The following is a 15,866-nucleotide window of genomic DNA, read 5'->3' as shown; positions in this document are numbered from 1 at the left end:
TGTTACCATTATATGGCTGAAACTGTCTAGTAAGCACTTGAGACTGCCCATGATGTGAAGAGAAACTCCCTTGTGTGTATGTATCACCGGTACTAGCAACCATGGCTGATAGGAACAAAATATTAACTAAAGTGTCAATAATCACTTCCTTTACAAGCAATTGTGAGCGAAAGTCCTTCAATGAGATCACACTTTCTCTTCCCCGTATAACACATCTAAAAGTATTACACTCAGCAGGTAAGCCATTCAAGGCAAGAATCACAATGTCTTCATCCGCAAAATATACCCCAGCAGCAGACAAGTAGTCCCTAGCCTCTTTAATTCGATGGAGATACTGTGAAACTGAATCTGAACCTTTTTTAATGGTTTGCAGATTGGATTTCATCTGAAAAATACTAGTCCTAGACACAATGGAAAATTGTTCCTTTAATCTAATCCACAAATCTTTAGAGCTAGTGCTACCAATTGCACAAGACATAGCAATCGGTGATAATGTGGCAGTAATTTATTGCATAATTGCTATATCATGCATTTTCCATACTATATAATCATCAAATGGAGAGGAAGAAGAGGTGATACCAGATTCAGCCGAGATTGAACAATGTTGAGGTGGACAAGGGAGCAAACCATCAACATACCCCATAATTCCATTACTTTCAAGTAAAAGTTGCATCTAGAAGTTCCAATTGAGGTAGTTTGAAAGTTTGACATTGACTGATGTAGGAATGGAAGAGATGAGAGCTATAACTGGAGATTGAAACAACTGGAGTTGCGAAGCAGTCACCATAATGATTTCAAGTTTAATATGTGGATGAGACAATACACCAAACACTTGCTGTGCAAGTTGCTGAGAGAAATACAACTCAAGATGAAGATCACAAAGAAGCACTATATATTCCAAATATGAAGAACAATATATATGAGTGCAGAGAAGGATAATAGAAAAATGCGGAAGCAACAAAAGATCAAGAAATTTCAAGCGTGAGCAATAGTGAGCTCTGATACCATGTTAAGCTGTGTCTATTGATTAATATGATCTATAATTATGCAGAAAGAAAGAAGAAACAGAGAGATAGGAGTAGCAGAGAATACTGGATAATTGTTCTTATTTTGCATTTTTTATATACGAGATAGTTGTGTTTATATATCTGTTCAAAACAGACTAACAGACTTGTGCTAATTAACTAACTATCCACTATATTAAGATTGTGACAAGTGTCACAATCTGAAGCAATGTACTCTAATATACTCTAAAATTGATGAGGATGATTTTCAGGAATTTGTTTTTTAGTTCTTATTATTTCCTAGGAAAATAATTATTTTGGTAATTTTACTTTTTTATATTTAGTTTAGAAAATCAAATATTGAGATTTTCTTAATATGTTTAGAAGTTTTATTACTTTTTCTTTATTTTTGGATTTTTTTAATATTTTTTAGTTGATTTTCTTGGCTCTTTTAAATAATATAAACTCCTTACAAAAGTAAACCATAATAAGTTTTTTTTACGAATAAAATTACGAATTAGAATTATTGCTTGTGCTTTCGGTGTCAAAAAGTCTTTTAGAAAACAATAGAAATTGAAATTTTTTGCTACATATAAACCACATTATGGAAACATGGTATGAGAATATCGGTAATGTTTATATTGCTGGGAAGTCTAACCTTTTGAACCAAAGAAAGAAATTGAGTGTAACATTTATTCAAAAGTAAAGAAAGAAAGTTCAGTTGACGTCTAGTCAAAGTCTTGTTTGGAAGAAAAAAAAACCCAGGCTTTGAAAAAAGGTTTGCGGAAATTTAGACCATTTGATTTTGAGAGTATCAGATTAGACGGAGGAGAGATGGAGGCAGCCGATTGCATGATAATGGTGTTATTAGTTTGCCGTGTGGAAAATCATGCCATTTGACTCCGATGCGGTCAAAACCTCACCAACAACACGGCTGATAAAATAGGCCATGCACTTCACGATACACCTGCTTCAATATGTTAATTGTTTCTTAAAGATTAATCACTTTCACGGGGATTCCTCTTTATCATGTCACTTAAATTATATACAGATCAAAATTCAGCTTCTCTAACAAATTCCCATCAGAATTTACATGTATTGTCTCTGATGATCGCTTTACATGCATTCCTTGCTCCATTGCTAATTTATTGTGTCATAATTTCTGCAGCTGCCATGACAGAGCTAGAGTCTTCTCGCTCTAGACCAAATGGGGCCTACAATGTATTTCTGAGTTTTAGAGGAGAAGATAATCGCAAGAATTTTACAGATCATCTATATACTGCCTTAGGCCAGGCAGGAATCTACACTTTTCGAGATCATAATGAAATTCCTAGGGGTGAAGAAATCTCCAAATATCTCCTCAAGGCAATTCAAGAATCAAAGATATATATAGTGGTGTTCTCAAAAGGATATGCTTCTTCTAGATGGTGTCTTTATGAACTTGTAGAGATTCTTGAGTGCAAAAACAGGAAAACTGGTCAGATTGTTCTTCCTGTATTCTATTACATTGATCCTTCAGATGTGAGAAAGCAGACCGGCAGTTTTGTAAAAGCATTTGATAAGCATGGAGAGTGTTTTAAAGAGACGGTGAAGGAGTGGAGAATAGCTCTTGAGGAGGCGGGAAATCTCTTCGGATGGAATCTCAGTGATATGGAAAATGGGTATGCCTTTTTCTCTCTAAGATTCCCTGCACACATTTACGGAGTAATTATACGTTAGATTTTACCATGTGAAATAATAATTTTTTTTAGCATGCTTAATTGTCTCTCTATTAAAGACTTGCTTTTGTTTCTGAGCAGGCACGAATCAAAATTTATCCAAGACATTATCAAGGATGTGTTGAATAAATTGGATCCCAAGTACATAAATGTTTCTACTCACCTAGTAGGTATTGATCCCCTTGTCCATACTATTAGTGACTTCATAAGTACCGCGATAGTTGATGTCCGCCTTGTGGGCATACATGGGATGCCGGGTATAGGAAAGACGACTATAGCAAAAGTTGTATTTAATCAACTATGCTATGGATTCGAGGGAAGCTGTTTTCTTTCGAATATCAATGAAACTTCAGAACAATCGAATGGTCTTGTTCTTTTACAAGAACAACTTCTTAGTGATATCTTAAAGCAAAATCCAACAAATATCAATAATGTTGATAGAGGAATGGTTCTAATCAAAGAACGACTTTATCACAAAAGAGTGTTAGGTATGTTGCCATTACATGTGCAACAAATGGTGGCTACAACCATTGACTTTGGTAGCCATCATTGTTGAAGAAAAGAAGAAGTTGGCAGCAGCCTTTATTGACAAAGGAGCAAGAGGAGCTGCCATTGATGCCTATAAAAGAGGCATGATCTTAGAGAGCAAAGTGTGAGAGTAGTGAGACATGTAGAGAGAAGAAGAGAGAAAGAAAGAGAAGGGCTGCCACCAGCAGCCCTGCTGCCTTATGCAGCTGCTGCCCTATGCAGCAATAAGAGATGGGAGTTGAGTGAATGTGATCCTCCTCCATGTGTTGTATTCTTTCTCTATCTCTAAATAATATGGACTCTTTCCCGTGGATGTAGGTGATTTGCCAAACCACGTTAAATATTGTCTCAATGTGCTTACCCCTCTTATGAGCAAAGATCAGTACATCACCGGTCTCGAATTCCGCCCAAAAATTGGTATCAGAGCACATGGTTTGAAGTGATGTTTGATTTTTTGATCAAAAATAAAAGTTTTTAAAATGGTGTTTTGACATCCCACTGTGTAGAGGAGGAAGAGACAAAGCCACTGGTGAAAACGGCGTCAAAATCGGACGTCGGACATGGCCGCACTCTCCATCACTCTCCGGCAAGGCGTCCACCCACGCGCCCACGCGTCTTCTTCACCCGGATGAGTTGACCCGACCCGAAGACTAGCTGACCCGACCCATGTGAACAGTAGACACAAACGTCAGCATGCAAATTGAATAGTCAACACCCATGTCAACATAGTGGGACCCACCTGCCACGTCATCAGCCGCGAGCCGAGGTATAGGATCCAGTGTAGCTGATCCTACGTGCAACTGGATCTGAGAGTGAATCTGAGCCGTTGATTAGGCCAGAATTGTTTTGATCAAATCTTAGCCGTCTGAAGTGCGATTTGGATGATTCAAGGCATGTTTCCAGCTAATTTGATCATTCTGGATGCAATGGTACGGTCCGATCGTTGAGATTCGAGACCGAACATAGCGGTGGTGAATTATTAAAGAGAGATTGCCCGATGAGGAGGCATCTGAAGGTTATCATGGTGGTCAATGGAGATGAAGAAGAAGAAGGTGCACATGTTTACCCAATTACATGTGTTGAACTGTTAAATGGGAAAATTTTAATTGCCTTGATGGAAGGCAAAATTGGGACACTCTGGACACCCGGTTATGTGGACAATTTGAGGTGGAGAGTGAAAATTGATAAAGACCAATCTTGGCGAATCTAAGCATGGTAGTCTCGTCAGATGTTGAGAAATCAGGTATAAAAGCAGGATACCCAGATCACTTGTAAAGGAAAGCCGCAACAAAGCTAGCAAATGGTTGTATATACGGAGAGACAGTACGATGGATAGATATGGCATAAGAAGTTCTGTCTAGGAGATTGGGTTTTAAGCGGGACCAGTGTGACCCCTCCAATCTTTCCTGGGAACTTGCTTCGTGGAAGGATTATCCATACGGTACTATTTTCGTATATGTAACAGTTTGTAATGAAACTGTTGAAGACCAGCAGGATGACGACACAAGGGGAACAATTGGGTTCCGTATGATCAAGGATCTGATGAAGTGGTGATTTCTCTAAAGAAGCTAGATTCAATGACTGTGATTTCTCGAGGGGAGAATTAATGAAGACCCTTATAATGGAAGAGAAATACAGCAAGGGGATAAAGATTGGCACCCTATTTTGACTTGGATAGGTGTTGTGACGGGATGAGCTGCTGTCAAACATAAGCAAGGAATAGGGAGAAATCTGGAGAACATAAATTGCACGAGGGCACACAGAGATTGTGCAGGAGTACTCGTAGGATCTTAACGAGGTACTGTATTGAGACAACAGGTGCAAGGAGAAGAAGAGTTCTCAGATGAAGCTCAGAGTAGAGACTATGTAGAAGTTGTACAACAGGAAGTCTCATGTGCTCTTGATGAAGACAACACACGAGGACCTTTCCAATGCATGCAAGGATGGAAAGATGAGCTGTTGCAGAGGCACCTAATTAAGGGGGTGCGAACGCCTGTGATAAAAGGCGACCGCCTATGATGAAAGGCGTAGACACCAAAGAGAGTTGGTGTGGGTGGAGCTATCAAGCAGAAAGGCATAGAAGCTCCAAACATAGAAATCGAGGTGGAGGATTGTGAGGAGTATACCGCAACTTTGTCTTTCTATGTCGTTAGTGGCAGTAATCTCTCCCAAGTCCACATGGTGGTAGAGAATCTTGGAGCCACTGAAGCATCCCAGCTGAAGGAGGATGTTAGCCTATGAAAGTCAAAGACACCTTAGGGAGAAGGTGTGAGGGCCATGATAGGAGCCCAGTTCAGACCGTCCCATGACAACGGGTGAAGACACTCGAGGAGAAGGTGTGTGGGCCACGATATGAGCCCAGTTCAGAACGCCCCAGAGCCAATGTGATGGCTAGATATAAGTGGACAGGTGTATAGCCAATAAAGTGGCTATGATGAGTATGGAGACAAATGCAAGATTGACTTTCATGGATATTGCCCCCATGCTAAAGATCAATGAGCTAGAAGACATTTGCCTTGGACAATAAGTGGATGACTTGTGGAGCATTAAGACGCGACTGCTATAGAGGAGCAGAGGGCATGCGCAGGTTCCAGGAACAAGTTGACTCTTGTCAAGGTGGTGAGCTCGATGAAGGCATTGTAATACTCACAGTATCAAGACAAATATGGATCAACCTTAATGGGCTGTCCCCATGGTTAAAGGTGGAGAGCTACCTGGACTCTTGAGACTAAGAGCGAGAGACTCACGGAGAAGTAAGGCGTGGTTCCTAGGATGGAACAGAGGGCAGGCGCAACTCCTGGATGAGTAGACTCTTGGAAGAGTGGTGAGCTCGTGATCATATTGAGATACTCAGATAATAACTGTCGCACTTAGAAATAGAAATTTCCGTTTGAGGGGGTGTTGTAAGCCTTAGTGTGAGGCTTGATGAATCATTCCAGACCGAGCATGGTTGATACGCTCGAAGGGGAATGTTGTGGCCCAGAGACAAGCGTTAACACTCTTTAGATGTGAAGTGGCAGACCATCTGGTTATAGTGATCCTTTTGTGTGAGAAAAGGTGTGCTTTGGTGACTCTGGTGATTGAAAAGTTTGGCGAGTACCTGTAAACTTGGCCACAATTGCTCTCAGAATGGTAAGCTTGGAAGAGCTGCAAGATGAAAGCTTGTGCTGAAGAAGTAAGCGGAAAATTGCCCCACATGAATGGCAAAGGGGGTGATTGTTAGGTGTGTTGCCATTACATGTGCAACAAATGGTGGCTACAACCATTGACTTTGGTAGCCATCATTGTTGAAGAAGAGAAGAAGTTGGCAACAGCCTTTGTTGACAAAGGAGCAAGAGGAGCTGCCATTGATGCCTATAGAAGAGCTGCAAGATGAAAGCTTGTGCTGAAGAAGTAAGCGGAAAATTGCCCCACATGAATGGCAAAGGGGGTGATTGTTAGGTGTGTTGCCATTACATGTGCACCAAATGGTGGCTACAACCATTGACTTTGGTAGCCATCATTGTTGAAGAAGAGAAGAAGTTGGCAACAGCCTTTGTTGACAAAGGAGCAAGAGGAGCTGCCATTGATGCCTATAAAAGAGGCATGATCTTAGAGAGCAAAGTGTGAGAGTAGTGAGACATGTTGATAGAGGAATGGTTCTGATCAAAGAACGACTTTGTCACAAAAGAGTTCTTGTTGTTGTTGATGATGTGACTCATCAGTACCAACTAAAAGCTTTGGTGGGAGATGGAAGTTGGTTTGGTCCTGGAAGTAGAGTAATAATCCATCTCCCTTGAACAAATAATCCAATAAATTATTCCCTTTCGAGTAAAATTATTTTCAACAAATGATACATTATATAAAAAGAAACAGCCCAAAAACACAATGCTATATATTTATTTGTTTGTTTGTTTTGGACAACAAGGCGGTAATATCAGACCTGAGTACTGTTTCCAACTCAAATTCCTATTGAACGAATTGAAATCCTTCAACGAATTGAGCTCAGGAAATTAGATAAAAAATCTTTCCACTCCTCCATTGTACAAAATCCTATTGAACCATAAAGAGGATGAGGAAGCAGATGATATGACGCATGAGGAAGCAGATGATATGGCACTCTATCTCTTCCCACTTCTAACTCTTGGTTGTCAACGCCATGATTCCCCTCTATTCCTTCAAATGAATCCAAATCTACAATCACTTGGATCCCACATTGTTTCACATTAATGTCTTCGCTCCCCAAATTCACATACAATTCCAGTTCTTCGTGTGCACAATGTTCTTCCATTGCCATCTCACTTGAACTTATGTATCTTACCCAACTAAGAGGGAATAGTGTCCGACTGCGTGTGTAGCTTCAAACAATTGAATACCGTTGCTCTTCTTTCTAATAATAGCATTGATTCTGGGAATCCGACTAAAAACAATCCTTGTAGAGAAAGCCCAAAAAATCAACCCTTGGAAAACTAGAGGTACATGAAATGATAATGAACATCCTTGTCCATGGTAGATGAACCCCTTTGGAAACTTAAAATAATAGATACTCATAGACAATTTCACATCGTAGTCGTGAATATGATATCCATAACTACCATTGCACGATGCCTGCATATATAAATTCATTTGAAAGAGTGCTGAAATTTCAAACACTAACATATATATATATATATATATATATATATATAGAGAGAGAGAGAGAGAGAGAGAGAGAGAGAATAGTACCTCAACAATGTTCTTCTTATTATTTGATAAATCGGAGGCGGTATCAGAGGAAAGAATCCAGCCATGATTACTTAGACCTTCCATGCCCTGAATCTCCATTAAATCTGAACACCTATACATAGACAGATTTTCATTTTCTTTTAACTGGATTGGCAGTCTTACTCTTTCCATTGATGTGCAACCGATTGCATCCAAGAATTTTAAATTTGAGGGAAGCTCTGAGATTGATACAAGATTGCTGCAATTATGAACTCTCAAAAACACCAGCTTAGGAAGGACACTTATGCCATAAGGTAGACTGAAGAATTTGTTTCCTGATAGATTCAATTCTTCAAGAGAGGACAAACCACAAAAATCAACACAATTAAGTGAGCCTTCAGACAAACCATAATAAGCAAGTCTTAGTTTTCTCAATAATCTCCAACCAGTGAAAGAAGTTGGCAGCAAAGCTTTCCAATCTAAAACACTTGCTGACATCCATGATGAAATTGGTGAAGGCCAGGATGGAGATGATGGTGCGTCCAGATTGAAATTGTATCCGCACAATGACAACTTCCTTACATACTTTAAATGTTCAATTGAAGATAAAAATTGCTCATTCTCAATTCCATCTGCTAAGAGCTCAGTAAAGGATTCAATATCACACAAGCGCTCCGGCAACTTCTCAAGATGTGAACACCCCGAAATATTCAAACTTTCAAGAGATTTTACCTCACAAATGCTTTCAGGAAGAATCTTTAGCCTCCAACATCCCTTCAGATTCAAGAAAACGAGTCTCTTCAAATGTCCAATAGATTGATGCATCTCAACCAAACTCGAGCAACCTTCAAGCATGAATTTCTCTAGACTTGAACTGTGCAAGTTTGGTGTTTTAACAAGATTCTTTGAATAACTGAGATTAAGGATTCTCAGCTTGTTGAGAATCTGTCAGAGCAATGAGGAGAACAACAAAAACTAATCATCAAAAGTTCTAACTTGAAAATATAAACAACAAATTTTGGAGGACTGTAGTATGCTTCACACCTTTTTTTCCTTCCAAAATTCTTTGATGTTACTATACTGCATATCAAGAACAACTAGGTTGTTCAACAATAAATCGGATGGAAAAGATTTTAAAGCACATTCAAGCCAACAAATCCATATCAACTCTTCAGAAAGCAGGTTGAAGGGTCCAGTGAGATGTACTCCATTGATTTGGAGTAACTTCAAGCATCGCATATTTGTAAATGATCCCGTGCTCAGTGATTTATCTTTTGATGTTCTCGCATCCAGCACTAGACCCTCTACAACTTCCGTTCCCTAAAAAAAGAACAAAATTCAGTAGAACTTCTAAATAATTATAAGCAAAACGTTTGAAAAGAAAGATAAACGTGCATGATTGTGCTTTTGTGTATGCATTTAGTAATTACCATCTGCTTGCTGAGTACATTCCATGCATCCTCACGTTGCCAAATTCGGCTGCGTTTTCCAGGGTGGTCAGGTGACTCTTCATGAATGATCTCCCTTCCCATGTCTCTCAATAGATCATGCATGCTTATCTTTCCAGAAGCATTAACTTTAATCAAAGACCTTTCACTGAGAATTCCCAAATCATCTTCTGGATTGTAACCACAACGGCCTTCTAGTACATTTGCTACGTAATCTTTATTTCTACCAATAAAAAAGCATGCAATATCAAGAAATGTATTCTTTAGTTTATAGTCATCAAGTGTGTCAAAACTTATTCTAAGTTTTTTTTGAATTTCACAATTTGAAATTTTTCTCAACTTGTCAATTACACATTTCCATCTAGATTTGTTTTTCCCGGACAAACAAGAACCTAAAACCTCAAGGGCTAAAGGAAGCCCTCCACAGTAATCAACTATATCATTCAAAAGCTCAACATAATCTTTTGTTGGTTTGTTATCCCCAAAGGCATGCCAACTGAAAAGCTGAAAGGACTCATACTGTTTCAATTCTTCGACCTGATATGTTCGATCCGCTTTGAGAAGCAAGCGTTCATCTTTAGTTGTAATTATTACACTACTCCCGGGACCAAACCAGCTTCGCTCTCCCATCAAAGCATTTAGTTGCTTCAAATGAACTACATCATCAAAAACAACAAGAACTCTTTTGTGACAAAGCCGTTCCTTGATGAGAACCATTCCTCTATCAACATTATTGATAGTTCCAGCATTTTGTTTTAAAATATCATGAAGAATCTGTTCTTGTAAGAGAACAAGACTATTCGATTGTTCTGATGTGTCATTGATACTCGAAAGAAAACAGCTTCCCTCAAATCCATAGCAGAGTTGATTAAATACAACTTTTGCTATAGTCGTCTTTCCTATTCCTGGCATCCCATGTATGCCCACAATGCGAACCTCATCTGTCGCAGCACTTAGGAAGTCACTAATAGTATGGACAAGGCGATCAATACCTACTAGGTGAGTAGCAACATTTAGGTTCTTGGGATCCAATTTATTCAACACATCCTTGACAATCACTTGGATAAATTTTGATTCGTGGCTGTTCATTGACAAAAGCAACTCATTAATAGAGAGACAATTAAGCATGCTAAAAAAATATTTTGTTGTTTCACATGGTAAAATCTAATGTATAATTACTCCATAAATGTGTGCAAGTGAATCTTAGAGAGAAATGTCATACCCATTTTCCATATCATTGAGATTCCATCCACTTAGATTTCCGGCCTCCTCAAGAGCTTTTCTCCATTCCTTTACCTTCTCTTTAAAACATTCTTCATGGCTATCAAATGCTTTTGCAAAACTGCCAGTCTGTTTTCTCACATCTGAAGGATTAATGTCATAGAATACTGGAAGAACAATCTGACCAGTTTTCCTGTTTTTGCACTCAAGAATCTCTACAAGTTCATTAAGACACCATCTAGAAGAAGCATATCCTTTTGAGAACACCACTATATATATCTTTGATTCTTGAATTGCCTTAAGGAGATGTTTGGAGATTTCTTCACCTCTAGGAATTTCATTATGATCTTGAAAAGTGAGGATTCCTGCCTGGCCTAAGGAAGTATATAGATGATCTGTAAAATTCTTGCGATTATCTTCTCCTCTAAAACTCAGAAATACATCATAGGCCCCTTTTGGTGTAGATCGAGAAGATTCTGGCTCTGTCATGGAAGCTGCAGAAATTATAGCACAATAAATTAGCAATGCAGCAATGAATTGGAGAAGGAATCTGCTTTCTTGTAATTACTAGCAAGAAATGCATGTAAGGCGATCACCACTGTTCAACACTTCCATTATTTATCAGTGGATTATCCGTAATTGAAAAGATATTTGCTAGGATATTCCAAAATTTAGTGTTCTTTCATTTAGTGATTACCAGACAGATTCAATAGACAATAAATTACATGAGAACACTCATGGGTACATTAGATAGGACTGAATCAGACCAGGAACTCCAACAAACCAACCCTTTGTCTTTCTCCTTCCACTAAATATGCAAAAGCATCTTTATCCCAATCAGTGACCACATCATTGTCATGTCACCCGACGCATCACCCACCACGTGTCAGGACACGCCATCTACCATATCATCTACCAAATCTCCATCGGCCACGTCATCAGTGGTGTCGCACGTCGGAAAATCCACGCGGCATCGGCTGGCGATTTTTACATGTTCTTTCCATTTTAAAACTACAATGTAAATGTATCTCTATTTGGCAAATATAGGAAGACAAGAAGATATTGTCTTTAGTGGGTGGAAAATGGAATGGGAGTCGCCACCTAGTATTTTGGTCACTAGGAACCCTAACTGGTCTTAGAGATCGGGTACGGGGACTGGTTGCGTAAAGGGAAGGTATTAGCACCCCAAGTGCGCCTTACCTAAGGTAAGCTGCATTGTTTTATTGTCTGATAAAAACTAAAGTGTTATTGTACTTCTAGTTGTTGGTCTGTCTATGGTTCAAGAAAAATCCTCCTCGGTAAGAAGGTCTTTATCTTATCGGGTAAAATCCTAATCGTTCTAACGTCTATACCAAAACTTTATTAATTTAGGAATACGTTTTACGTATAAATTCATAATCCCAAATACTAAAAGAAAACAAAAAGATTTTTTTAGAATTTTTGAAATATTGGCCTAGTTCTCATGGCTTGAATAAACTGGTTATTAAAGCCAAAATGCATGCTAATACATATATTGTTTTGAAAATTTCCTTTGTTGTGTAAAAATATGATATATATATATATATATATATATATATATATATTGGAGAGACTAGGCCGTATTTTAAAAAAAAAAATTGGAAAATATTTTTTTTTTATGTTTTAACGAAAATCGGGTATTTTAATACTGGGTTGGTATTCTTACGGTATAAAAATACAAACCAATATTAATCCACCCTAATAAAATATATGCAGGAAAAATCAACAATATTTTTAAGGACTTTTTGGAATTTTTTTGAAAGCAAAAACATTTTTATTTTGAAAATCTTTGATATTTTGACGAAAAACCGGCTATTTTAATAATGAATTTATATCTTTACAGTATAGAAATACAAACCATTATTAAGCTATTTTGACAAAAATGCAAGCAAATCAACAATATTTTTTCAAAGATTTTTCAGAATATATTTTTTTAAAAGAAAAAAAAAAAATATATATATAATATAATATATTATAATACATAATATAATATAATATATATTATGTGGGCTGGGCCGGCCCAACTGAATGGGCCAAACCCAGCCCAACAGGAATTGGGATTGGGCCGATCTCGGCCCATTTAAGCCTATATCTCTGACTGGGCCGGACCTGGCCCAGTATGCATGACTGGGCCAGAATTGGTCTGGCCCTGCAAAAGAAAACAGTCGGGAGGGGAATTAATTTTCCCCTCCCCTTCTCCTGCATGCAACACAATTATGCATGCAGGAGGGAAGCTTCTTCAGCTAACAGGTGCAAAAAAGGGGGGGGAGGGGAAGAAGACTTTACCTGGCGTGGAGGAGGCGGTCGCTGGTGGTGCTGCGATGGAGGCCGGCGTGGCTGAAGGCGGCGAGGATGGTTGCAGGAACTGATCGCCGCTGGAGGAAGAACAAAACAGGTCCTGTAGAGGAGAAGGAGAGCCCACGGTCGCAGTTGTTGGAGCGGCTGAAGGGAGAGCTGCTATCCTGGTGGTATTTGGTGCTGATGCTATCCAACAGAGGAGAAGGAAAGCTCACGTTGCAAGATGGTCGCTGCGGCTGCTGCTACTGCTGTTGCTGCTGCTGGAGGCCTCCGTGACAGAGGAGAAGAGTTTTGCAGAGGAGAGAGAGATGATGCAACCACCGTGTGTGACGTTTTGGTGGCTGCTTGAGGTGGAGATGACGGTGAGAAGACGAGTGGTGATGGTGGTGGTTGCTGAGGGCCAACGGCGGAGAGGGAAAAAGAAGAAGAGGCTGGTTGCAGGAAAACTAGGCAGTAATGGCTGGTTTTCGTCCGACTTTGTGTTTTTTTTTTTCTCCTCCCTCAGGTCTTCAACAGAGATTCTATTTATAGGCGATGCAAGAGGGAAATGTTGAATTAAACTCAACCTCTAGATGGTCAAGGAAGGCAACCACCAGCTGCCACCGACCAGCCACCAACCGACCAGCCACCAGCCGCAGCCGCCAGCCGCCCCCACAGCTGCCACAGCCGCCAGCCGCCTTCACACTTGAAGGTTGAATTTTCTTGTTTTGATTTCGTGTATAAATAGAGTGCCCAGCTTATGTTATATGTGTGGAGAGAATTGAGAGGAACACTTGAAAGAGAATAGAGAGAGAGAGGGCGTGTAATTGTTAAGCCTTTTGTGTTAAGTGTAAGCTTCGGATTTGTGTAATAAAACAGTGTGTTTTATCCCCTCTGAGTGTTTCAAAGCCACCACCAGTGGTTTCTCCCACCAACAATTGGTATCAGAGCCCCGTTCGTCGGAAAACAGAAGTGTTTTGGGGTATATCCGAATTTTCAAAATTGTCAAAAACAAGTTTTGATCATTCCACAGTGTAGAGCTCATCAAGACAAACTCACTGCCGCAAAAATCATCCAAATCGGAGTTCGGGGTAGCCCACACGCGCCGCCTGAATATTAAGCCAGATCGCCCACGCGCATCCCACGCGCCCCGAGGTTGAAGACGACTGAGCCACACGCGCGCCATATTTGAGCCGCGCCGAGCCGTATACGCCGAGTCCAGCCGAGCCACAAGCCGAGCCGTACCTCGCGCCGAGCCGAGCCGCTTTCAAGCCTCAGCCGAGCCGAAGGAATATTCCCCGAATATTCCACAGAATATTCCCGGTTCAACCCAGCGAACCGCCCGCCGTACAGAATTGGTTGTTTGACCGGTTCACCCATTTTATGACCCGATTTCAACAAAGTCAGACCGGTTCCCTACTATTTGGACCATTCCGGATCGATCTACAGTGTCCGTTTGGCCAAATTCGGCTCCCAGAAAGGTGATATAGTCATTCAAAGAGGAAAATGACTACAGAAGGTACACATACACTCATTCCAAAGCTGACCAAAGACAACTATGATAGTTGGTGCATCAGATTGAAAGCATTTCTTGGGTCACAAGAGTGTTTGGATATTGTACAAACTGGTTATGATGAACCAGAGTCCAAAGAAAGAGAAGATGCTTTATAAGAGGCACAAAAGCAAGCCTTGAAAGTCAACAGAAAGAAGGACAACAAAGCCAAGACCATCATCTACCAAGGTCTTGATGAAGATACATTCGAGATCATAGCTTCCGCTGAAACATCACATGATATATGGGAGGCTCTCCAACAGAAATACAAAGGTGCTGACAGAATCAAGAAGATTCGTCTTCAATCTTTGAGAGGAGAATTCGAATTATTACGAATGAAGTCCTCAGAATCTATTTCTGATTATCATACAAGGATTATGGTGATAATCAATCAGATGAGGAGAAATGGAGAAGCCCTCATTGATACTCGAATTATTGAGAAAATTTTGAGATCCATAGATCCAAAATTTGATCATGTTGTTGTCGCAATTGAAGAGTCCAAGGAAGTGGACAAGTTGACAGTGGATGAGCTTATGAGTTCTTTGCAAGCTCATGAGCAGAAGATAGTAATGCGAAATGAAGATAAGGCCATTGAGCATGCCTTACAAGCAAAGCTGTCTTTCAAGGATAGATATGAGCAAGGGGAGACTTCCACAGGTGGCTACACCACTCAAGGAGGAAGTCAACAATCCAGAGGAGGATTCCAGAGATTCCAAGGAAGAGGTTCTTGGAATACAAGCTTCAGAGGAAGAGGTGGTAGAAATACCACCAGAGGAGGTCGAGGCCAACAAGCATTCACTCCTAGAGAAAGAGGAGGCGGTTACAATAACCGTGACAAGAGGAATATCAAATGTTATAGTTGCAATCAATTTGGGCACTATAGCACTGAATGCAGAAGAAAAGCTCCGTTGGAGATACGTGAGCAAGCCAACTATGTAGAGAAGCATGATGGAGAAGCATCTGCATTTCTTGTCCAACAAGGACATGGCGAGAAACAAGAGGAGATATGGTATCTAGATACTGGAGCCAGCAATCACATGTGCGGCTACCGAGAGTTATTTAGTAATCTAGATGAGACCAAGCAAGGTCTAGTTACTTTTGGAGATACCACAAAGGTTCCATTCAAAGGTAAAGGCAACATCCCAGTCAAGATGAAGAATGGCGATTCCAGCTACATCGCCGATGTCTATTATGTCCCAGCCATAAAACAGAACCTAATCAGCTTAGGTCAACTCTTGGAGAGAGGCTATACTTTTTACTCGGAGAATTGTCATCTGGCAATTAGAGACAACAATTGGAGATTAATGGCCTACGTGAAAATGTCCAAGAACAGGATGTTTCCTTTGAACATCCAGTATGATGCAGCAAGGTGTTTGAGCGCCATCACCAACAGTGAAGAATGGCTTTGGCACCTGAG

At 40.0% G+C, this 15,866-nt stretch overlaps 2 protein-coding genes across 2 annotated transcripts; one reads left to right on the top strand and one right to left on the bottom strand.

The window, feature by feature from the left end:
• The first annotated feature begins 2,177 nt into the window (after positions 1 to 2,177).
• On the top strand, positions 2,178 to 4,804 carry LOC118051979 (disease resistance protein RUN1-like). Its single transcript, XM_073406958.1, has 3 exons — positions 2,178 to 2,665; positions 2,804 to 2,979; positions 4,716 to 4,804. The coding sequence occupies exons 1-3, from the start codon at positions 2,178 to 2,180 to the stop codon at positions 4,802 to 4,804; spliced, it is 753 nt and encodes a 250-aa protein (XP_073263059.1).
• A 1,680-nt stretch (positions 4,805 to 6,484) lies between these two features.
• LOC118051978 (disease resistance protein RPV1-like) lies at positions 6,485 to 11,217 on the bottom strand. The gene is made up of 6 exons (XM_035062785.2): positions 11,184 to 11,217; positions 10,604 to 11,096; positions 9,364 to 10,462; positions 8,978 to 9,253; positions 7,955 to 8,878; positions 6,485 to 6,604 (listed from the first exon to the last, which is right to left on the bottom strand). Exons 1-6 carry the CDS (start codon positions 11,215 to 11,217, stop codon positions 6,485 to 6,487), a joined length of 2,946 nt encoding a protein of 981 aa, XP_034918676.2.
• Positions 11,218 to 15,866: the final 4,649 nt, after the last annotated feature.

This window comes from Populus alba, chromosome 19 (genome assembly GCF_005239225.2).
Source record: "Populus alba chromosome 19, ASM523922v2, whole genome shotgun sequence".
In the NCBI taxonomy this organism is placed as follows: Eukaryota; Viridiplantae; Streptophyta; class Magnoliopsida; order Malpighiales; family Salicaceae; genus Populus; species Populus alba.
The sequence above is the reverse complement of the archived record's forward strand: the minus strand, read 5'-3'. Positions and strand labels throughout refer to the sequence as shown.

Excerpts from the sequence above, each read along its gene's own strand:
- LOC118051979 (XM_073406958.1), top strand. The coding sequence starts at position 2,178 with ATGACAGAGCTAGAGTCTTCTCGCTCTAGACCAAATGGGGCCTACAAT. Across the intron at positions 2,666-2,803 it reads CTCAGTGATATGGAAAATGG|GCACGAATCAAAATTTATCC; the intron begins GTATGCCTTTTT and ends GTTTCTGAGCAG. Across the intron at positions 2,980-4,715 it reads GGGCATACATGGGATGCCGG|TTTGTAATGAAACTGTTGAA; the intron begins GTATAGGAAAGA and ends TATATGTAACAG.
- LOC118051978 (XM_035062785.2), bottom strand. The coding sequence starts at position 11,217 with ATGGAAGTGTTGAACAGTGGTGATCGCCTTACAT. Across the intron at positions 10,463-10,603 it reads CTCAATGATATGGAAAATGG|CCACGAATCAAAATTTATCC; the intron begins GTATGACATTTC and ends GTCAATGAACAG. Across the intron at positions 8,879-8,977 it reads AATTTTGGAAGGAAAAAAAG|ATTCTCAACAAGCTGAGAAT; the intron begins GTGTGAAGCATA and ends TTGCTCTGACAG.